The sequence below is a fragment of the Lithobates pipiens genome, unplaced genomic scaffold, assembly GCF_037356315.1.
Source record: "Lithobates pipiens isolate NorthernLeopardFrog02 unplaced genomic scaffold, aLitPip1_a1.2 Scaffold_18, whole genome shotgun sequence".
NCBI lineage: Eukaryota > Metazoa > Chordata > Amphibia > Anura > Ranidae > Lithobates > Lithobates pipiens.
In genome coordinates, this window is record NW_027507758.1 from 626,743,005 (window position 1) to 626,767,781 (window position 24,777).

At 43.4% G+C, this 24,777-nt stretch overlaps 2 protein-coding genes across 4 annotated transcripts in view; one reads left to right on the forward strand and one right to left on the reverse strand.

Moving 5' to 3' along the window:
• LOC143989573 (uncharacterized) overlaps nucleotides 1-24,777 on the reverse strand; it is a 214,455-nt gene that overhangs the window by 55,469 nt on the left and 134,209 nt on the right. Inside the window, exons 1-3 of one of the 3 annotated variants that reach the window (XM_077489761.1) lie at nucleotides 18,584-19,393; nucleotides 18,370-18,467; nucleotides 18,086-18,292 (exon numbers count right to left, since the gene is read on the reverse strand). The exons of 1 other annotated variant lie outside the window; for it this stretch is intronic. In XM_077489761.1, the coding sequence (XP_077345887.1) occupies nucleotides 18,086-18,292; nucleotides 18,370-18,467; nucleotides 18,584-18,668 (390 nt within the window). In that variant the 5' untranslated portion in view covers nucleotides 18,669-19,393. Of the gene's footprint in view, nucleotides 1-18,085; nucleotides 18,293-18,369; nucleotides 18,468-18,583; nucleotides 19,394-24,777 lie in introns of those variants that run through there. One more of the 3 variants, XM_077489758.1, reaches the window with a different exon arrangement.
• LOC143989916 (uncharacterized) overlaps nucleotides 1-24,777 on the forward strand; it is a 225,893-nt gene that overhangs the window by 38,198 nt on the left and 162,918 nt on the right. The window lies entirely within an intron of this gene.

The following is a 24,777-nucleotide window of genomic DNA, read 5'->3' on the forward strand; positions in this document are numbered from 1 at the left end:
TTTGATCTGAGCATGCGTGGCACTTTGCCCGTCAGAGTAGGCTACACATGATCGGAGTATGTCCGATCAGAGCATTTTGTCAGAAAATTTTACGGACAAGTTGGAAAACTTGGTCCGTCGGATAATCCGACGGAAACAGTCCAATGGAGACCACACACAGTCGGATTATCCGACCAAACGGTCCGATAGGACACATTCCGTCGGAATCTCCGACCGTGTGTACAAGGGCTTAGAGGTCTATTTAAAAAAAAATTGTTGAACCAATGTGACCAGCATTCGCCCAGCCATGATGAATATTGGCCATATTTTATTTCATACACTGATTTCCTTGGCTTCATCTAGTGGCCATAATGCGGTATTGTGCAATTTTTACTATTCAAGGTATTTCATGAAAAATACAGTTTTATGGCTACTAGATGGAGCTGAAATCAGTGTGTTAAATTATGGTTATAATTTGTAACAGCTGAATAAATTTTCTGTAAGTAGACCCCTTCGTTTCCTCGGTCAGACATGGTTTCATACTAACATCTGAGATCATACTCATACACTTATGAGTACAGTACACACATAGAGGGTAAAGTGTATGTAGGCCCTCACCTTGTAAAAAAAACACATTCAGTTTATCTGCTTTCTGCCCGCCATATAGTGAAATAATGGACAGGTGGGCACACTCTTGTTCTGGGAGGATGTTATACATCCCCCGTAAGGGAGCACAGTTTGGTTATCGTTGGTGTGCTGTGTCCCTGGGACAAGGCACATCCGGATCATGGTAAAGAGTATATGACGTAGGCTCTTTACCATTTGATCAGCTATGTCCAATCACAGCTAATCACAGTGGAAACAGGAAATGCTGTTAATCATCATTCCTCAGCAGGGGCATCTGTAATCAGGGCACTGATCATCACTGCAGTCCAACAGTGCCCACCAGCGCTGCTTGTCAGTGCCAACTATCAGTGCAGCCTAGCAGTACTCATCATTGCAACCTATCCATGCCACCTATCAGCATCCATAAGTGCTGACTATTAGTGCCTCCTCATCAGCGCACATCGGTGAAGGAGAAAAATTACTTATTTACTAAATTTTATTTAAAAAAAAAATGAAAAACTTTTTTTCCCCTCAAATATTCAGGCTTTTATCCTTTGTTTAGTAAATATTAAAAAAAAACAGAGGTGATTAAATACTACCAAAAGAAAGCTCTAGTTGTCTAAAAAAAAATTTTAATTAGGGTACAGTGTTTACATGACCACGCAATTGACATTCAAAGTGTGAGAGCGCTGAAAGCTAAAAATTGGCCTGGGTAGGAGGGGGTGAAAGTGTCTGGTAGGCAAGGGGTTAAAATAGAAAAGAAAGTCTAAACATTTGTGTATAGATATTTAAAAAAAACATTCTAAGAACTTTTTTCCCCCTTTTTTTTATGTGATCACATTCTCTCTGTTCTCAGCTGCATAAAAGCTGGAGGAGGAGAAACAGCAGTACACTGGTCTTCCCAGTGAATGGCTGTGTAGGGGAAGAGGCATGTCAGCACAAGCCTAATCACTGGAGTATAGCAGGCTAAGTTCCCAGCACAGCTAGAGAACTGACCACACTGTGCTCTCATTCTTAATGTGGTAAATTTTTAATAGGAAAGCAGTGGGACTATCACAAAGGAAGCAATACAAAGATAACAGGAGACTTCTTCATACCAGTACATGGGACAGCAGACACATATCAGGGAGAGGGAAAGTTGGGGGAACATATTTTGTACCCAATTCAGCTCCAGAAGATTTCATGACTAGGAACTTTTATGCTATTTAGCACTGCGCTACTTTAATTGGACGTTTGTGTGGTCATACAACGATGTACCCAAATTACATTTAAATCGTTTTTTCACACACATAGAGCTTTCTTTTGGTGGTAATTAATCACCACTGGGTTTTTAAATTTTTTTATAATATAAACAAAAAAATACAAAAAAACTAGAAAATAAAACAATATTTTTACTTTCCGCTATAAAACACCCAGCAGAAAAAATTAAAAATTTAATTTCTCCATAAATTTTGGCCAAAATGTATTCTGCTCCATGTCTTTGATAAAAAAATATATAAAATGCCAATAAGTGCTTATTGATTGATTTGTGTGAAAGTTATAACATCTACAAACTATGAGATATATTGGAATATTTTTCTTTATTTTTTTAAATCCTAGTAATGGCAGCGATCAGCGACTTATAGTGGGACTGGGAGAGTGTGGCGGAAAATCTGACACCAACTGATGCTGACATCGTTATGTGATTATACTAGACTCTGCTCTGACCCTGTATGTGCTGCATACGGTACAGGAAATCATCAATCCAGTAATTACCAGACATGTGTCTGCCAAGAGATGTGATGAGTACCGCTCTGATCTTTTTACTCCATCAAATTTAACAATCAATCGATGTGTGACTTTATCCCCTTGCCTACCGGGCACTTTCACCCCCTTCCTGCTGACATTCAAATTTCTAGATAGGCAACTCCTATCCTCATATTGATTAGTGGCTCCAAATTAATAACTACTGCAGTAGGGAACAGACCCAAAAGATACGCTCAGCCTCTTTCCAAATAACTGTTCTGCTGATGTTCATGATTATGTAGGTATCACATTAATATTACAATTGTACTTTTATGGTAACAAGGGGCGTAACATTGGCAGGCTAATTCTAATCAGGACTCGAAAGAATGCAAAACATGTAATGAAAACGTTATTAGTGCACAGTGAGGGCATTGTGCAATACATACAAAATAGGATACAATTATATACAGAACTTACAAATTTCCTTTACACTGCCCAGGCCAATTTTCAGCTTTCAGCGATCTCACACTTTGAATGACAATTGCGCGGTCATGCAACACTGTACCCATATGACATTTGTATAGTTTTTTTTTTCCACACAAATAGAGCTTTCTTTTGATGGTATTTAATCACCGCTGGGGGGGTTTATATTTTTTGTGTTACAAACAAAAAAAAGACCAAAATTATTCATATGAAATGTATGACATTCACGCCTTGGTAACGTGGAGTGATTATTTAGGCCGCTGCTGTGAATGCTGTCCCCCTTGAGGGGGAACAGAAGGGTGATTGAAATAGCTGCTTCACCACACCTCTTACTGAGTAATTAATCTATGCGTGTTTACTCTAGGTCCGTATCTGGACAAATAACTTTATGTGGACCATTCTGTGCTATTATAACCCATAAATATATAAAATGACTATATAATAAATTAGATAAATTAGTCCTGTGAATGTGTGACTAATAAACCAATATTAATAAACGATAAATCAAATAATTAATAGTGACTAGTGAAATCGATGTTAATAATATGGGTAAGAAATTATTATAGTGACTATTGATTAAATAAATGAATGGTGGCTAGTAAATACAATAATAAAGTGACATGTGATGGTACATGTGTAGACAAAGTCTATTAAAGTGCTCCAAGGGAGACTTTACATCCACCTCTTGTGAGGCTATATGGTTCCGCACTCACCAGATTGGTTGGAATCCTCTACCTTATGGCAAAAAGGAGTCAACTGTGCTTTTAGGTCTCTAAAGCCCCGTACACACGAGCGGACTTATGTCCGACAGACTTCCGAAGGAGTTCTGCCGGAGTTCCGACAGAGTTCTGACGGACTTTTCGAATGAGCGGACTTGGCCACACACAATCACACCAAACTCCGACAGATTCGAACGTGATGATGTACGACTGGACTCGAATAAGGAAGTTCATAGCCAGTAGCCAATAGCTGCCCTAGCGTCGGTTTTAGTCCGTCGGAATAGCATACACACGAGCAAATTTTTCGGTAGGAACTGGGTCCGGCGGAGTTCCGTCAGAAAAATTTGAAGCATGTTCCATTTTCTAAAGTCTGTTGGACTTTTGCGAATCAAAAGTCCGTTGCAGCCCACACACGATCGAAAAGTCTGATGGAATCATTCCGTCAGACTTTGGATGTCGAAAAGTCCGCTCGTGTGTACGGGGCTTTAGGGGGACTTATCTCACCTCGATATCCACTGGGTGCTCCCGCTGTGATGGCGTGTCTCCTATTGCAGCGCTCCTGGACCAAGGTGTGCAGGCATGTAATATGTAAAGACAGAACTCCTCATCTGGAGAAGAGACCCTTGAGAGGGGATATGATTTCAATGTACAAATACCGTACTGGCAGTGGCAGCTGGTGAAGTTTTAGGATGGGGGGGTGCCAGACCCCGCACTTCCTTTTTGACCCTTCCCATTTCTCATAAGCCCCACTCCTTCTAGAATCCACCCATTCTGTCCCCTGTATTCAACTTGCTTCCACCCCTAGTGTCAGGAGTATACAGCTCAGCATCACAGGACAGAGTATATGACTCAGCCTCACAGATCAGGGTGTGCAGATCAAGGTATACAGATAAAGGTCTACAAATCAAGGTATACAGATAAAGGTCTACAAATCAAGGTATACAGATAAAGGTCTACAAATCAGGGTATACAGATAAAGGTCTACAAATCAAGGTATACAGATAAAGGTCTACAAATCAAGGTACCGTATATACTCGAGTATAAGCCGAGATTTTCAGCCTCTTTTTTGAGGCTGAAAGTGCCCCCCTCGGCTTATACTCGAGTCATCGCTGTCTGCCCGCTCGATCAGCGTGTCGAGCAGACAGACAGCGGCCATTCTATGATTCAAAAGCCGCGCCTCCGGCTCCGCCTTCGCCTGTGATAGGCGGAACACTGAATTTCCCAGCAGCCTGTGTTCCGCCTATCACGGGCATCGTCTCATCCTCGTACTACGGACGAGGATGATACGACGTCTGTGATAGGCGGAACACAGGCTGCTGGGAAATTCAGTGTTCCGCCTATCACAGGCGAAGGAGGAGGCGCGGCTTTTGAATTTTACAATGGCCGCCGACGAAGAGGGCACGGGACGGAGGCAAGGCAAGGCACGGCACGGGACGGCACGGGACGGCACGGGACGGGACGGGACGAAGGCTCGGGACACAGGTAGGCTGGACACACACACACACACACACACACACACACACACACACACACACACACACACACACACACACACACACACACACACACACGGATGGAGACACACACACACAGGGATGGATGGAGACACACACACACAGGGATGGATGGATGGATGGATGGAGACACACAGGGATGGATGGATGGATGGACACACACACACACAGGGATGGATGGATGGATGGACACACACACACACAGGGATGGATGGACGGACACACAGGGATGGACGGACACACAGGGATGGACGGACACACAGGGATGGACGGACACACAGGGATGGACAGGCATGTCTCACCCTCGGCTTATACACGAGTCAATAAGTTTGCCAGTTTTTTTGGGGGTAAATTGGGGGCCTCGGCTTATATTTGGGTCGGCCTATACTCGAGTATATACGGTATACAGATAAAGGTCTACAAATCAGGGTATACAGATAAAGGTCTACAAATCAGGGTATACAGATAAAGGTCTACAAATCAAGGTATACAGATAAAGGTCTACAAATCAGGGTATACAGATAAAGGTCTACAAATCAAGGTATACAGATAAAGGTCTACAGATCAAGGTATACAGATAAAGGTCTACAAATCAAGGTATACAGATAAAGGTCTACAAATCAGGGTATACAGATAAAGGTCTACAAATCAAGGTATACAGATAAAGGTCTACAAATCAAGGTATACAGATAAAGGTCTACAAATCAGGGTATACAGATAAAGGTCTACAAATCAAGGTATACAGATAAAGGTCTACAAATCAGGGTATACAGATAAAGGTCTACAAATCAGGGTATACAGATAAAGGTCTACAAATCAAGGTATACAGATAAAGGTCTACAAATCAAGGTATACAGATAAAGGTCTACAAATCAAGGTATACAGATAAAGGTCTACAAATCAGGGTATACAGATAAAGGTCTACAAATCAAGGTATACAGATAAAGGTCTACAGATCAAGGTATACAGATAAAGGTCTACAAATCAAGGTATACAGATAAAGGTCTACAAATCAGGGTATACAGATAAAGGTCTACAAATCAAGGTATACAGATAAAGGTCTACAAATCAAGGTATACAGATAAAGGTCTACAAATCAGGGTATACAGATAAAGGTCTACAAATCAAGGTATACAGATAAAGGTCTACAAATCAGGGTATACAGATAAAGGTCTACAAATCAGGGTATACAGATAAAGGTCTACAAATCAAGGTATACAGATAAAGGTCTACAAATCAAGGTATACAGATAAAGGTCTACAAATCAAGGTATACAGATAAAGGTCTACAAATCAGGGTATACAGATAAAGGTCTACAAATCAAGGTATACAGATAAAGGCACACAGATCGTCTAATGCCATTTACATGAACACTGTATATCAACGCAGTAATGAAATGCATGCAATGAAAAGCAAATTCTACAAGGTCTGGTGTCCTGTAGTCTGAAGGTATAAGTCCTAGTTCCTGGTGTTTGATCATTGCACTTGGTGTGTATCCTTTATTTATATTATCTACTAATATGTATACCATCCCTGCATTCCCTGTACAGGCAGTCCCCTAGTTACAAACATCCGACGTACAAACGACTCCTACTTACAAACGGAAGGAGACAACAGGAAGCGAGAGGAAATCTACCCCTAGGAAGGGAAATTCTCTCCTGTAAGGGTCAATATGGGAAAAAAGGTATCTCCGCTGATGCTTTATCACCAATTCCTGTTTCCACAACAACCCAAAATTTTCAAAATCCAATCGTCATTGGGACAGATAGCGAAGTGAAATCTTCTGAACAGGGGCACAGACAGCAAAACACATGTTACAGGGGTGATAACCCTTCCCATGCTATCCAAAAAGCTTAAAAATATTTTTTTTTGGCTGGAGCTACACTTACAAAATATACCTGTTTCAAATTACAAACAGATTCAACTTAAGAACAAACCTACATTCCCTGTCTTGTTTGTAACCCGGGGACTGCCTGTATAATGGCCACTTACTGCTATACTTTTACTTAAAACTTCTGTGTGTACCCTAACATCTATCTATCTTCAGAGAAGCCTACCCTACCCGCACCTAACAACTGTATTTTCATTTTCTCCATCAGCTCATCCCCCACAGTTATTACCCTTTTGTTCCTCTTGACCCACCCTTCTAGATTGTAAGCTCTAACGAGCAGGGCCCTCTGATCCCTCCTGTATTTATTTGTATTGTAACTGTACGGTCTGCCCTCATGTTGTAAAGTGCTGCGCAAAATGTTGGCTCTGTATAAGTCCTGTATAATAAATAATAATTATTACTATCTATCGCTTTCCTTTACTTATTCCTCCCTTATTCCTCAACTTTCTTTTCCTTCCTTCCTTTTCTCTAGTCTCTCCTTTTTTTCCCTCCCCCCCATATTTTCCTTCCACTTTTATCTCTCTTTTTCTTTCATAGAGATTGCTATAATCCAATATAAAATAATACAGCTACATGATATGTTTGCGGTAAATATTTGTATCCACAGACTTTTACAAAAACAATAGTAAGTGACTGATAAAAATATGTACATTTTATGCACCCTGCAGTGGGGTGATTACTTTCTTATCTCCTACTGTCAAGCAATCCAAGCATTGCCATGGTAAAGAAGGGGCCAGTGGCGACCCATCCATAGGGGGCGCCCGGGCGCTGCCCCCTCTGCTGTGGTCACTAAAAAACAAAGTTTTTTTCTTTTGAAACTGCCCCTTTAAAAAAAAAATGTCCTTTAACTAAGTGCACTGTGTTCAGGCGCTGGACACAGTGCACTATGGGAAGCGCCACGTCAATGCAATCACGAGATTGCAGACCTGGTGCTCCATTTGTGGGCTTTTAACCCGCCTTGCGGCGCAATCGATTGCGCAGACCAGCATCCGCCCGGCCAGGTGCTTTGTTCTCAGTGCGATACCAAAGTCACTTCTGGCAGGCTACAAAAAGTTGGCTGCGGTGAGGTCTAATCCCCGTGTGTTCAGTGGAGAGGGGAGGCCCCTCCCCTCTCCACTGAGCACACGGAGAAAACCAGGAATTAATGGACACTGTACACAAAGCCATGCACTCGCATGTGATAAGCAGCCAGAAAGTTTATCATGTAGTGCCCAGCTGAAGTGTCTTGTGTTTCCTATTGGAAGTGCTTTGTGTGTTCATAAATGGCTGGAGTGGACTTTGCCCACTGATCTTCTATGGGGAGGTGTCCTCAGTGGAGGCCAGGACACAGCTATATGTGAACACAGCTGCACACCAGCTCTTTCCAAGCATTGTTGCTGTGCGCTTAATGTTTCTACATGTCTTCGTCTAGCACTCCCAAAGCAAGCCTGACCTCCTCAGGCTGAGCATCAGCTCATTCCTATGTGTGTCAAAGTTCGTCCTCCTTCATGTCACACTTGTAAAAGTTGTGCCTGTGGATGGCTGGACCAGAGGATGCATGATGCTTTGGAAGACAAGCAAAGAGGTGCTGCCAGGATTGCTGAAATGTTTGTGCCGTGAACACTTATTGGATAAAAACCTCCATCATCATTTAGACGGGAAATATGAGTTCTGGGCTCGGGATTAACTGTAAGGAGGAATCGAATGCTGAAGCCAGCGAGGTAAGCGTTATGTCATTATGCATTTTCAAGTAGTATGCAAATAAATTAGTACTATGGGACCTCTATGTTCTATAATGTAGCTTAGTATTTAGGCAAGAAGAGGTCAAAAGAAACCTATGTCTGTGTCTGAGTCATAAAACCACTTGGCTGCCCTTGTAACGACATATTCTGCGACCCATTGCAGTTTGCTACAGAAGTGATGGTCCGTTGCGGCCATCTTGCTACACCCCACACTCGTCCACAGTAGGGATACCCTAAGAAGGGAGAAAGCGGGCATCTTGTTACACCCACCGGAGTTTTGCATTTTACACGTATTTATAACAGTAAAGTGAGTTTATGTAGTGAAATACAGGACTTAGAACTCAACCCTGCTCATCTCACAGGTGTACTAATCTCACAGAAGTTCGCTGCTTTTAAAATTCAACATCTAACCAGCCAGACGGAGTTCTAAGTTCTGTATTTCACTATATAAACTCACTTTACTGTTATAAATATGTGTAAAATGCAAAACTGCGGTGGGTGTAAAAAGATGTCCGCTTTCCCCCTTCTTAGTGTATCCTAAGGGCTCTTTCACACGGGACGGATCCGTGATGATCTGCCCCGTGGACATCCGCTTGCTCAGCAGGGATCACTCCGTCGATCCCCGCTGAGCAGGCAGATAACAGGTCCATCTCTGCACGCTGCGCAGGGACAGACCTGTCAGAGCACCGCTCTCACCTATGGGAGATCGGATGACGACGGACCACAGAGTCGATGCCGGATGGAAAAGTAGGTTTTTCCTCCGTCACACTTTTTCGGATCGGAGCGGGGCGGATGTCAGAGGTCTATGGAGCATCCGTTCAGGTCCGCCTAAAAAACTGACAGGCAGACCTGAACGGATCGATCGTGTGAAAGAGCCCTTACTGTGGACGAGTGTGGGGTGTAGCAAGATGGCGGCAACGGAACGTCACTTCTGTAGCAAACTGCAATGGGTCGCCGAATATGTAGTTACACCCTTTCTGTGACCTCTTTTTTTTTTTTGCTTTGTACTAAAAAATAAAGAATGCAGGAAAAAAAAAGATGCATGCATGATAAAACTGGTGTCTCATTCTAGAAATCGGAATCGTATGAACAGGGTGATTGATAGAGCTTGCTTTCCAGATTGTAGCTGTCATTTTTCCGGTTCAGGTATCTCATGCTCACAAGCGATTAAAATCTGATGTCTAGCTGAGCTCTTCCCTAGCTGCAGGGAGCCATGGGCAGTGACTGGGGCTGGAGGGCTTTATTGAGCTGGAGAGGAAACTCTGGATGGAGTTAAAGCACATCACCTGAGGGAGGCAGGAAAGAGAGGGGAGCGAGGGGTAGGTGAGCATCCTTCTGTCTGGGGGGATTAAATGATCAGCGGGGATCTCATACTTATTATAATGAGCCTGTGCTGATCACATCCACTCTTCAATCAGACACACACACAGGGTGGTAGCAACACAACCGCACACCGACTTGGATTTCTTCAAACATGCTGCACTCTGGAAGTTTTACAACTTTTCTATAGAGCCAACATATTCCATAGCACATTGTAGCAAGATGGTGATCTGAATGTAATGAATGTCACTTGTAACTAGGGATGAGCCGAACACCCCCTGGTTCGTTTCGTACCAGAACCTTCGAACAGACCTAAAATTCGTACGAACTTTAGAACCCTATTAAAGTCTATGGGACTCGAACGTTCGTAATCAAAAGTGCTAATTTTAAAGGCTAATATGCAAGCTATGCAACAGACAACACCAGCAATAAGGGGTATCTTCAGGTGTATTCTGTGCTGGAGACACACAACACCCACTTTAACTCCTGCAGATGCCTGTATTAGAGAACACCAGCAATAAAGGGTAGATACAGGTATATACTGCGCTGGAGGCACACAACACCCACTAACTCCTGCAGATGGCTGTATTAGAGAACAACAGCAATAAAGGGTAGATACAGGTATATACTGCGCTGGAGGCACACAACACCCACTAACTCCTGCAGATGGCTGTATTAGAGAACAACAGCAATAAAGGGTAGATACAGGTGTATACTGCGTTGGAGGCACACAACACCCACTAACTCCTGCAGATGGCTGTATTAGAGAGCAACAGCAATAAAGGGTAGATACAGGTGTATACTGCGCTGGAGGCACACAACACCCACTAACTCCTGCAGATGGCTGAGAAAAGAACACACCGTCCCTGCCTAGCTCTTTCCCTGCACGCCAACGCACTACACAAGGCTGCTGCGCTGGCGGCCTTATATAGTGTTGGGCGTGTACTAAACGCCCTGAGCTATAATTGGCCACAGGCATCCTGCCTATGGGCAATTATGGCTCTCCTCACTGCCGGTGCTGTGACTGGCCAAGCATGCGGGGTCATAGTGCAAGCTTGGCCAATCATGAGCCAGCAATGCACTGCGATGGCGTAGTGCATTGTGGACCGTTCGTGCCACACGAATTTGGTGCGAACGGTCCACAAAGTTCTGAATTTGCCGAACAGCCGAACGGCCGATGTTCAAGTCGAACATGCGTTCGAATCGAACACCGAGCTCATCCCTACTTGTAATCAATGCCCCTAAATTGTGATCTGCTTTCCACTTCCAAAAGAGATCATCTCCTCTGCTAAGGATCAGGCTAAACTGCCTTTACAAATCATGGAGCTACATCGCTTTTCCTTGCTATGGATATGAAATCAGATGTTTTTAATTTTTTATTTTATAACTTAGTATATAATGTACAGCATTCAGTTATCTTCCCCCCTTCTTTTTTTTTATTTATTTTTATCACATTTTTATAGTTTTTTTTTTCTCTCAGATACAACAAAAACACATTACAACATAAAACATTACCATCAAATATCCCATATAACCCAAAAAAATTCATTTTCACTTTATGTTTCATCTGTATTAGTTTTAGGGCTCATTTTACATCAGATGCAGTTAGGTCAGTGAGACCTGCCTCCCTATTGGCCAAAGCATTAGGCGATCCTATTGGTTGCCACTTTGGCGGAAAGCGCCTCCGGACCGGCCACGCATGCACGGGGGGTGGGGGGGGGTTAGTGACAGCCGGGGGGGGACACACCTGGCTGCATTTGATTGGTACAAGTGGCTGCGTTTGGGGGGGTTGGTTCAGTATTTTTTCAATTTGTTTGCGGCCCCCCCCCCCAAAAATCTTTGAGCACCAGCCACCACTGGAAGGGGCTAGTAATCATTATTAGCGGAAACCTGCGTTGTGCCCCTAAATTCAATTAACGCTGTTTATCCCTTCAGATCAGATGGTAGAATGGTGGTTCAGCGTGGATACAGTTTACCATCATCAATGAGCACAACATACTGATGACCATCAGGCATTGTGCACACAGATGGATATCTGGTAATACTTTGAGTCAAACAATATCTAGTCCATCAGAGAAGAAAAAGTAGATTATTAGCCAGACATCTCTATGGGGTTCGATTTGATCCCAGTCCTGACTGCTGACAGTGATACAAGGATTGAATCGGCGTCAAACCTGATATGTCTGCTTATAGACTGGGGTATAATAATGTCTCATCTATGTCTGCTCAAGTGACAACCCCCTCAAAGGAGCCGCAGCTATCCAGTGAAACTTTCTGAGGGCTGGGGTGAACTCTATTATCGTGATTATACTATATTAAATACTAGACACAAAAAAAAGAAAACATATACATATTATATATATATATATATATCTATATCTATATATATATATATAAAACACACCCTTTTTGGTTGCAGGTTTTGGAGTGCCAAGAAAATTATGTTGATGCAAGAACCTACCTACTCAACCTTCTCTCCCTTCTTACAAAAAAAAAAATACACATATACAGTGTACGTATATATTGTGTTTCATTATTATATTTAGTCCTAGTGTAAGCTCTCGTGAGCAAGGGTTGTCTTGAACCATATTGGAGCTGTTCTGTCTCCTTTTTAATTCTGTAAAGGACTGCACAAAGTGCTATATAATTATATTAATAATAATAATAATAATAATAATAATTGCCCATATAAGCCAACCAGATTTTATCTTGTTAAATGGAAACTCAAAATGGATACTGTTTTCATAAAGTCCATCATATGATCTGAAATAAGATAGTTTTATTTATTCATTTTTTTAACCTTCTGATCATCCAATTTTGTTATTGCTTTTGATGAATTTTTATTTTTTACTCAGTCTATCTTTGAATCAAACACGACAAAGGAACAGTTATGCCGCGTACACACGATCGGACTTTGACAGACTTGGTCCGGCGGACTGGAATCCGTCGGACAATTTGATTGTGTGTGGGCTCCAGTGGACTTTTCCTTCCCAAAAGTCAGGCGGACCTAGAAATAAAACTTGCTTCAAATCTTTCCGATGGACTTGAGTCCGGTCGAAAAATCTGGTCGTCTGTGTGCTAGTCCGACGGAATAAAACCAACGCTAGGGCAGTTATTGGTTACTGGCCATGAACTTCCTTATTCTACGTCATCACGTTCGAATCTGTCGGACTTTTGGAGTGATCGTGTGTGGCCAAGTCCGATCGTTTGAAAGTCCGGTGGACCTCAGCCGCAAAGTCCGTCGGATAGTCCGTCGGACCAAGTCCGATTGTGTGTACACGGCGTCAGGGTCAGTGTATACTCATTCTACAACTATTGTATATACATGTACAGTATTTGATATGTGACTGATAACACTTTGGTTTATTTGTTAAATTTTTGCACCAAAGTATGATTTCTTGAAAGATGGATCAAGGGGACATTGAAGAAGAGTAGATTTTTTTTCTTGTCCATAGAATTTGCACTGATTGATCCCCATTGCCGGGAGATGAAGGATGAGTGGCAGTTGTCAGTTGTGTGACAGCCCCCCGCTGATGGCACCCCCCCTCTTGTGGCTTGGACAGCACCCCCCGTTCGCAGCTCTGAATGAAAGCCCCCCCGCTCATGGCACCCCCTGCTCGCGGCTTGGACAGCACCCCCCCACAGGTGGTCCGGCACTTACCGCCAGTCCTGAGTCCACCAGAGCAGCCGCGTCCTCGGGTCTCCTCTGTGCTTCCTCTTCCTAAGCACCAGGCATCCGATAGAGATGGAGCTTTGGCGAATTTGGAAACAGGACGACCTGTCTCCCTGATTGGTGGGGAGTAGCGTTAGTGTGAAAATAGCGAAAATTCATTCGCTATCGTCACATAATTGGGTGGGATCAGAGCACACTCTCTGCACCCCGAGTCCACCCTATTTTGAAGCCAAATAGAGCCTCTGGCTCTAATCAGGTGCTTTCAAAAAGTACCACACCCTCCCGTCCCTGCCATAGGCATCCATGAATCTGGCGTCCTTAAAGGGGCCAGGCACATGGATGGGAGGCATACTGGTGACCCCACAATAGAGATAAAACTTTTCTGTGAAAGGGAATTTAAAAAGACTCACAGCCATTCACTAAAATAAGAGGAAAAGTGGTTTAACCTTAAACTGCGTAGAGGTTTCTTTACGGTAAGGATGTGGAATTCTCTTCCACAAGCAGTAGTATCAGCAGGGAGCATTGATAATTTGAAAACTATTAGATAAGCACCTAAACGACCACAACATACAGGGATATACAATGTAATGCTGACATAAAAGCACACACACAGGTTGGGCTTAATAAACTTGTGTTTTTTTTTTTCAACCTTAACAAACTATGTACAGTAACTATGTAACTAAAGGGGAAACGTTTACACTGATAGCAGACGTGTGACGCGCATCAAAGTCCCCAGACCAGGAGGCGGGGCTGTATGTGACAGCGAGGGGTGGGAACACGGCAATTGAAATTAAAACTGTTACAGTGATGTTCCGCGGTGCTCTAATGATCCGGCCATCAATCCTCTTCCTCTCCTCTCTTCCCCTGAATAGGTAGGCTGCATTGATGGACACAGGCTGCATTGTTGGGCACAGGTTGCATTGTTGGGCACAGGCAAGCTGCATTGATGGACATAGGTAGGCTGCTTTGACCTGAAGTGCCTGGTATGGATTTTTGGGGGACACCCACACCATTTTTTTTTTAAAACGTTGGCGTAGAGTTCCCCTTAATATCCATACCAGACCCGAATGGACTAGGGGGGAACCTATGTATATTGCTGGGATCCGGCAATACATTACAGCCACAAGCAATTTTGCATGACATTTTTTTCCTTTAGAAATTTAATTTTGCTGTGGTACTGTTATAAACATGGGAAATATGTGCTACTTTATAGGCAGACGAAGGGGACCCCCAGGCACGATATTTAAAGGAATATTTCATTTTTATTGCTTCACTTCAAGCATTATTAAAATCACTGCTCCTGAAAAAAACGGCCATTTCAATTTTTTTTTGCATTGATACATGTCCCCTGGGGCAGGGCCCAGGTCCCCAAACACTTATGGCACTAACTTACATATAAGCCTTTAAAATTAACACTTTTGATTTTTCACGTCCCATAGACTTTAACGGTGTTCGCACAAATTTTTTTTGTTTGTTCGCATGTTCGGGTGCAAACCAAACCAGAGGGTGTTCGGCTCATCCCTACTTACTAATTTCCTTTACAGACATTTCTACTAGATGGAGCCAATGATCATATGAAATAAAATATGTCCAATGCTCATCACAGCTGGGCGAATGCTGGTCACATTCATTAAATTTTTTTTTTTTAATAGACCTCTAAGTGTTTGTGAAAGGTTACACCACAAAATGTATTCAGCCAATGAAAGGTAATGTCTCTATTTTTATTTTTCTACTGCTATCAATGGGCAACACAGTACAACACTTCATCCATGTCTTTGGTGATCTCTGATCTCCTTATCAACTGTTTTTTACATGATGAAGATCAGCCATGGAGTATATCTGAGGTGTATATCAGGGTGTACTTCTTCCCCACATGAGAGCTGTGATGTCCAGCAACATTCATATAGAAGACATTTCCCGCACTCAAGGCACTAATACACCTCGAGGGTTGTGTGGGATCCCTGATGTACAGGAAGACAGGACTTCAGTGAGGAACAATTCCCTCACTCAGGACAGGAATACGGCTTCTCCCCCGTGTGAGATCTCTGATGTTTGTAAAGATTAGACTTGTCTGAAAAACATTTCCCGCACTCAGGACAGGAATATGGCTTCTCCCCCGTGTGAGTTCTCTGATGGCTGACAAGAGCTGATTTTTGTACAAAACATTTTCCACACTCAAAACAGGAATACGGCTTCTCTCCTGTGTGCAATCGCTGATGACTATAAAGACTGGATTTTTCTGAAAAACATTTTCCACACTCCGGACACAAATATACCTTCTCTCCTGTGTGAGACTTCCGATGTCTGTAAAGATTGGAGTTCTTTGAAAAACATTTCCCACACTCAGAACAGAAATACGGCTTTTCCCCCGTGTGAGATCTCTCATGTATGACAAGTTCTGATTTTTTTAAAAAACATTTTCCACACTCAGTACAAGAATACAGCTTCTCACCTGTGTGAAATTTCTGATGTCTGGAATGAGAGTACTTGTTTGAAAAAGATTCCCCACACTCAGAACAAGAATACAGCTTGTAACCTGTGTGAGATTTTTGATGTCTGTAAAGATGGGACTTTTGTGAAAAACATTTCACGCACTCAGGACAGGAATACGGCTTCTCACCTGTGTGAGATCTTTTATGCCTATTAAGTTCAGATTTAAAATGGAAACACTTCCCGCACGCAGTACAGGCAAAGCTTTTATCTGTTGGAAGGACGGCACCGTCCCTCACAGTCTGAGGTTCCTCAAGATAAGAGGAATGCGATGGTCCATCTACACTGTGTGGTGCCGGATGGACATTTGAGGTAGTCGGGTTTTCTCCTGGACTATACTGTGTGATGTCCTCATCTTCTACTTTACAGTCTGGAGACAAAGTGAGACAATCCTCTGAGGTTTTCCTCATCTCCCGTCCATCTACTAAAATAGAAATACAAAGATTATTACTAGACATGAGCTGATTGGTTCCCCTAAACCAGGACTCCGCCCACATCAGGCAGCTTTGTCTCTGAGGATCTTACAATTCCCCCCTCAAGGTAACTAGTAAATGGGTCCTCTGATCTCCTACCAGATCATTTCTTTATTCATGGACCTTAGTCAGAGAGGGAGGAAACAACGAGAACTGTCTTTTATAGGAGTGACAGTGATGAGGGGATTATAGGACGAGTGTCCCCTCCCCCTCTATCACTCATTGTCATCTTCCCAATACAAGAAGTCCTGCACTTCCTTATTTATTCCATGATTTAGTCATGAATAACAGCGGGGCTGAGCCCCACCAGAGGTCAGAGAGTGAGGATGGGGGGAGAACAACCAAGATGAAGACTGGACTGATCCTGAAGACCACCATCATTGCGTTAGTGACTCCTCCCTCATTATCACTTTCTGTTTAGGGTTCCAAAGTGTGAGAATGTTATCATATTATTATCACCATGCTCCAATCACATCATCAGATATAAAATGTCCAGCTGGTAGAAAATGGGTGTAATAAAAGAGAATGCATATTACATTTATATATAGCAGTGGGGGGAGGGGAGAGAGCAGAAGTCAGGACTATGTAATGTACAACATATTGTATAAGATACAACAGATAGGACTATATAGTATCAGAGTGATGTAATGTACAATATAATGTATATAGTACAGGGGTCAGGAGTATGTAATGTACAGTATAAATATACAGTGTAAGCTTCAGGACCTATAATATAGGTATTCAGTAATAAGTGGAAGCTTAAATGTTTACATGAGACAAGTTGCAGAGGTCCCACACCGCTGCCTCCCATCTCCTGAGACTGCACTCAGTGACTTGGGTCTGAGACTATACAGACATATCCCTCCACCCGGCACAACCAGCAGACAACAGAACACATAACTCTGCGAGAATTGCTCTGTCAGAGTTCTTACTAGATTCGGGTATGGGGGAAGGAGGCCCAAAACTCATACGCCAGGTGCCTAGGTCTAGTAACGTCTATGATGAAAATCAACATTTTGCTGCCAGCTGATCCCCAGAATCTCCATAAAATCCAATCTAGATACATAAATTGTGTCTGCAGCACAGAGAAGGAAAATGATCTGTGAGAAATACAGGAATACAGGACGGGGAACACAGCTCAGGAAAGTGACCAGGGGATTACAGGCTGATATCACCCAGTCCCCACCCTACTCTGGACCAATCAGTGAGCAGTATGGGTGGAGGAAAATATTTGGTGTTAATGACCCACCTGTGCTGATCTCTGTAGGAGTGTCCTCCTCTATAAATGTCCCCGTTATTCCATCCTCCTCCACAGACTGCTGATCATCCCTCACATACCTCTCTTCTTCTTCTGCTTTACCCTCACCCTTTATATCGATCAGCTCATCATCCTACACCAAGAAAATATCAACTATAAAATATAAGCTCATATTAAAAAAATTCACACATCATCTCTAAAAGTCCATGTTCTAGATGCTCCATGCCACAAACCTTGTAACAGTGAGGGATGATGCGATCTTCCTGTGTGGAATCCCAGGAATACAGAGGACGGGGACATCTCTCTGGTGGGTTCCTGGTATTAGGTGGCTCCATCATATCCTTGTGTCCTTCTGAAAACTCTTCCATCACTCCATACTCCTCATCCTCCTCTTTATACTCTTCCTTTACAATAATATTATAATCTCCGAGGTTTCCACTCTGAAAGATATCAAAAAACATTCATTGTAACAAACATGCTGGGTATGAATCATATCTACTAATTGTCAATCATCTACCTGATGATGGTGAGGGACGGTGTGACCTTCCTGTGTGGAATCCCGGGAATACAGAGGACGGGGACATCTCTCTGGTGGGTTCCCATTACTGGATCCATCTGTAGGAAACACACACACTGACTGAATACATTGTTTCTATGTGTTTATCAGATGATGGGGGATCTAGGTGGAGCCTCCGTACTGCTCTCTCCTTTACAATAAAGTCTCCTCTTACCCGGTGATGTGAGGGGCGGCTGATTGTCCATCATGACGTCCTTGTAGAGATCCTTGTGTCCTTCTAAATACTCCCACTCCTCCATGGAGAAATAGACAGTGACATCCTGACACCTTATAGGAACCTGACACACACAATGATACAGTCACCATCCAGACACATCCCAGTCACCTCTCCTGTTAGCAGATGTCACAAATAACATGAATAGTAAAATTAAATGGCATTCCCAGAATCCTCCCCTCACCGAACTGTTTTAGTAACTCCCCCACACTTTGTAGGTTAAAAGCTTGGCATAAGGAATTCTGACACCATTGCTTAAAATACAGGATCGACAGTTCACCTTTGGTTGTGAGAATGCAAAGGGTTCCGCCCACATCCTAAGGGTATTGGAAAAGAGAGCTGGATAGAGGGATGGGGAACTGTGCGGTCTTGTGTGATGTCATAGAATTCTCCGACTACAGATGGAGGGACATTAGGTGAAGTTGTGAGGTAAGTGTGATGTCATAGGATTCTCTGACTCTGGATGGTGGGACATTGGGAGGAGGAGCTGTGAGGGGCGCACTGTGAAGTATCTGTACCCACAGCGTCATTTCTCCCGTGTGCGTCCCACCTCCTCTAACCTGAAAGATGAACTTTGTCTTTGCCAGGACACATCCTATTCCTGTGATCTCCATGTACTCCGGAGTCTTTACTGATCACATTTTAGGATGAATATCTGAGACTGGGATAACTATGGACACATTTGTTTTCAGGATATTTGCCACAAAATGACATTTTTCCCTCTTTCTTCTTATTTGAATCTTATTAAAAAAAAAAGACATACATATCCCAATCCCCCTAAATTACTACCCACCCACTCAGTAATAAAAGTGGTATAATCTGTTAGTATAGACTGATGAGGTGAGAAGATGATTGGTGGGAAAGGTGACACATCTCCAAAATGAAGAGAATCATCTCAAAAATGAAGAGAATGTTCTGATCCTGAAGGGGTTAATCTAGGTTTCCACACTATATATGTGTGTATCATCATCTGCTGGAGATAAAAGACATCACAGTGACTATGGAGGAAGAGGACGGACATGACGGGGAGGGGTTACTGGGTGTAAATAGAAAATAAGATCTTATTACCTCCTCTACTGCCACTTCCAGCAATGTCTTCTCTCTACTTCCTCCCAAAATGTATACCTGACATCACTTCCTGTCTGTACCTGACATCACTTCCTGTCTGTTTTCCATAGAGACTTCCTGTCTGGGTAGAAGTGAGATCACCACCTTGTGGAGATCAGAGGAACTGCAGCCCCGAAAAATGTCTCATAGTGTGAACACGGCCTTGTGCTGTGTGTATGTACTGTATATCCTTATAGATGGGTCATCTCCACTCCCACCAAGGGGGATAGAAATATATGACTTCCTAGTCCAGCCTTTCTTAGCCAGGATTCCTCTAAAGATATTCTGGAGCCACTTAGTAAGAGGATGATGGAGGTCTGCTGAGCGCACAATCTGATTGTGAGCACCAAGAGAGCACTGGGATTGGTGTTTGGGGAAGGAGGTGTTTTGTAGTCCATTACACACGGTTTGCTGAAGCGTATCACTGAGATTTGGAGCAAGAAGCTCTGGAGGTTTTGGAGATATTTATTGATGGTGATATCATTTATTGAAGTATAAAGGAGACGTTGGATGAACTTTGGTGTCACTTTATGGTTTTTCACTGGATACTGATGAGGTGAAATGCGTTGATAATTTATCACAGATGTTTTCACATCTTTTATTTTGATGATAAGAGGGTGGGACTTATGGATATAAGGGGAGGGGTCATTGTATTTATCACCCATTTCCTGATGCTGGATGATGCAAGAAGCTGACACTCTATAAGAAGTCTTGTCTCTGCCAGCTGGGTATATAGCGAGTGGGAAAACTAGTTGTTGAGGATTTGAATAGTAATCTCCTTCATTGTTCCTGGTGAGATGGGAAAATATTGACTCCCAGACCTTCCCAGCCAGAAAACTGCTTGGAGGATTGGAATAGTAAACTCCTTCATCGTTCTCAGCTGGGAGTGTCGGGTTTCATTGACTTCACTTCCACAACAAACTCTTCTCTAGTAAGGATGAGCCGAACACCCCCTGTTCAGTTCGCACCAGAACCTGCGAACAGACCTAAACTTTGTGTGAACTTTAGAACCCTATTAAAGTATATGGGACTCGAACGTTCAAAATCTAAAGTGCTAATTTTAAAGGCTAATATGCAAGTTACTGTCCAAAAAAGTGTTTGGGGACCTGGGTCCTGCCCCAGGGGACATGGATCAATGCAAAAAAAAGTTTTAAAAACGTCAGTTTTTTCAGGAGCAGTGATTTTAATAATGATTAAAGTAAAACAATAAAAGTGTAATATTCCTTTCAATTTCGTACCTGGGGGGTGTCTATAGTATGCCTGTGAAGGGGCGCATGTTTCCTGTGCTTAGAACTGTCCCTGCACAAAGTGTCATTTCACAAGGAAAAAAAGTCTTTTAAAATCACTTTGAATTGTCGGCTCCCGTAATACAGAGAACACTCAATGAGTGTTCTCTGTATTACAGAGCCGACAATTCATTCATTGATAAAAAAAAAAAAAAAAGCGTGGGGTTCCCCTAAATTCAATTACCAGGCCCTTCAGGTCTGGTATGGATATTAAGGGGAACCCCACGTCAAATTAAAAAAAAAATTGACGTGGGGTCCCCTTAAAGCGGGAGTCCGCCGGGACTCCGCGTTTTTTTTTTTTTTTTAAAAGCCAGCAGCTACAAATACTGCAGCTGCTGACTTTTAAAATAGTTACATTTACCTGTCCAGTGCGCCCGCGATGTCGGCACCCGAAGCCGATCTCTAGATCGTCTCTCGGGTGCTGCCGCCGCCATCTTGGGTATGGGAATCAGGAAGTGGAGCCTTTCGGCTTCATTTCCCAGTTCCCTACTGCGCATGCACGAGTCGCGCTGCGCAATAAGGACAGTCCCCGCTGCCTCTGGGATCTGTGTGTTTCCCAGCAGGCAGCGGGGCACTTGCGGAAAGGGGCGGGCACTTGCGGAAAGGGGCGTAATCTACGCCCCTTTCCGCAGAGAGCTATCCCGGAAGTGGGTGCAGATACCTGTACTGTACAGGTATCTGCACCCGTACAGGTATCTGCACCCCCCTCCCCCCTGAAAGGTGCCAATTGTGGCGCCGGAGGGGGGGGAGGGTTCCGATGAGCGGAAGGTCCACTTTAGGGTGGACCTCCGCTTTAAATATCCATACCAGACCCTTCAGGTCTGGTATGGATATTAAGGGGAACCCAGCATCAAATTAAAAAAAAAACTGACGTGGGGGTCCCCCTAAAAATCCATACCAGACCCTTTATCCGAGCACGCAACCTGGCAGGCCACAGGGAAAGAGGGGGGGACGAGAGAGCCCCCCCTCCTGAACCGTACCAGGCCACATGCCCTCAACATTGGGAGGATGCTTTGGGGGTCTGTGACCCCTCAAAGCACCATGTCCCCATGTTGATGGTGTTAAGTGCAATTCTCAAACCAATTGCTTTTCCTCTTTGTAATGCTGAGTTCAAATCTTATGCTTCTGATAGAAATGAAATACAGGAGACCTTTTCTGTAGCCCAAATCCAAGCTGAATGGCCAAAGGTTTATTGTTTTCACAGTTCTTATATACCCTCAAAATTGATGTGTCATACAAAACAAAAGTACCATAATAAGGGAAAAAACACAAAAATATCAGATAAGGAGTAAACAGCCTTTCTCCATCGTATGGTCAGCAGATGGGCGTAGTCTGAGTGACTTTACACTTTTCACAATACGTATCTTATAACATAGCAATTTTGTACAAATAATGTCAACTCATAACTTAAGCTAGAACTCTGATCCTATCAATGGGGACAAGGGCCTCATCCCCACAACCCTGGTCGGTGGTTGTGGGAGTCTGTGGGCGGGGGGCTTATCAGAATCTGGAAGCCCCCTTTAACAAGGGGACCCCCAGATCCCACCACCCGTTTGAAATGGTAAGGGGGTACAAAAGTACCCCTACCATTTCACAAAGAAAGTGTAAAAATGGTTAAATAAGACAAACACACTTTTGAAAAATTCCTTTATTAAAAATAAAAAAAAGATTCCAGCGGTGGTAATCCACTCTTGCTATCCAGCGATGGATGATCATCTCTCCGGGGTCCAGCGATGGCTGATCTGATCCAGCGACGGGTGATTTTCAGTCAAGTGCAGTCCATGCATCTGTCTTCTGTCTCCACTGAGGAGACACTGCGGGGATCCCAGCGCTGACGTTTCTTATATTAGGAGGACGGGGCCACCCGTCACCTCACCCCGCCCCCTCTGACGCTGGTGAGGGAAGCCAGGGGTTCCCCAATGACGTATGGGTGACTCCCCCCCCCCCTGATGTAACGCAGGTTTCCGTTTCCGTTGAATTTGCCACGAACAGCCCAAATTGTTCACTGTTTGCTGAACAGGCGAACAGGCAATGTTCGAGTCGAACATGAGTTTGACTCGAACTTGAAGCTCATCCCTATTCTCTAGGAATCTATGAACTGGGAGATAGATTGTGTCTGTGGACCAAAATTACCTTTACTGAGTTTTTTACTGACATTTTGTGTTTCCTAATAAAAATCTGGAAATACCACCATTTTATTCTCTTGGGTGCTAATAGGCTGCAGGAGATCTGATGAGAAAAAAGGGAGGGAGATAAAAAATAAGTAGATCTCCTACAGCTTATTAGCACCCCTCTTTTTTTCAACAGATCTTCTTCAGCCTATTAGCATCTGCTGAGAATATAATAGCGGTGGAATTATTTTTTCCTTTATTTCATTTTATTTTTCTCTACTAAGTTGTGTATTCATGTACCACCCACCATAACATTATAAAACACCCACCCGAACATTATACCCACCCACCAGAACATTAAGACAACCCACTATAACATTATACCCACCCACCAGAACACTATACCATCCACCGAACATTATATCCACCCACAAGAACATTATACCATCCACCGAACATTATATCCACCCACCAGAACATTATATCCACCCACCAGAACATTATAAAACACCCACCAAAACATTATAAAACACCCACCAGAACATTATATCCACCCACCAGAACATTATGACCACCCACCAGAACATTATGACCACCCACCAGAACATTATAACCACCAACGAGAACAATATAACCCCCATTACCAGAACATTATGACCACCCACCAGAACATTATGACCACCCACCAGAACATTATAACCACCAGAACATTATAACCACCCAGCAGAACATTATAACCGACCACCAGAACATTAGAAACACCCACCAGAATGTTATGACCACCCACCAGCAGTGTTGCCAATCTACCAGAGAAATTTGCTGACACAACACCTAAAATTTACTGGCACAGCCAAGTTTTTACTGGCATTTCCAAAAGTTACAAAATTACAGTTTTAAGTGGAAATTAGAGTATTTAGGTTACAAACAATATGTACAATATGCAATTAGCAATATGATTTAAGGTGGATAATAATGCCCCGTACACACGAGAGGGATTAAGTCTGACAGACCTCCAAAGGAGTTCCGCCGGAGTTCCGACGGAGTTCCGACGGAGTTCTGGCGGACTTTTCGACCGAACGGACTTGACCACACACCATCACACCAAACTCCGACGGAGTCGAACGTGATGACGTACGACTGGATTCGACGTAGGAAGTTCATAGACAGTAGCCAATAGCTGCCCTAGCGTCGGTTTTAGTCCGTCGGAGTAGCACACACACGAGCGAATTTTTCGAAGGGGACCGGGTCCGGCGGAGTTCCGTCGGGAAAATTTGAAGCATGCTTCATTTCTAAAGTCCGTCAGACTTTAGCGAAGCTAAAGTCCGTTGCAGCCCACACACGATCGGATAGTCTGACGGACTCAGTCCGTCGGAGTTTGGATGTCGAAAAGTCCGCTCGTGTGTACGGGGCTTTAGGCAAAAACATGTATTTCTTATTTTATTTTCAATATAGTAAGTAAGTAGCTCAGGGACAGGCCTCAGGAGGGCAAGAAATTAGAATGGACGGTACACACATATGAAGTTGACTCTCACAATGACACTGATACCAGTGTGCAGCAGCACAGATGATGATGAGACCTCACTGACACGTCCCCTTCTGATTCACAGTCTCTCTCCAAGCCAAGTGGTCC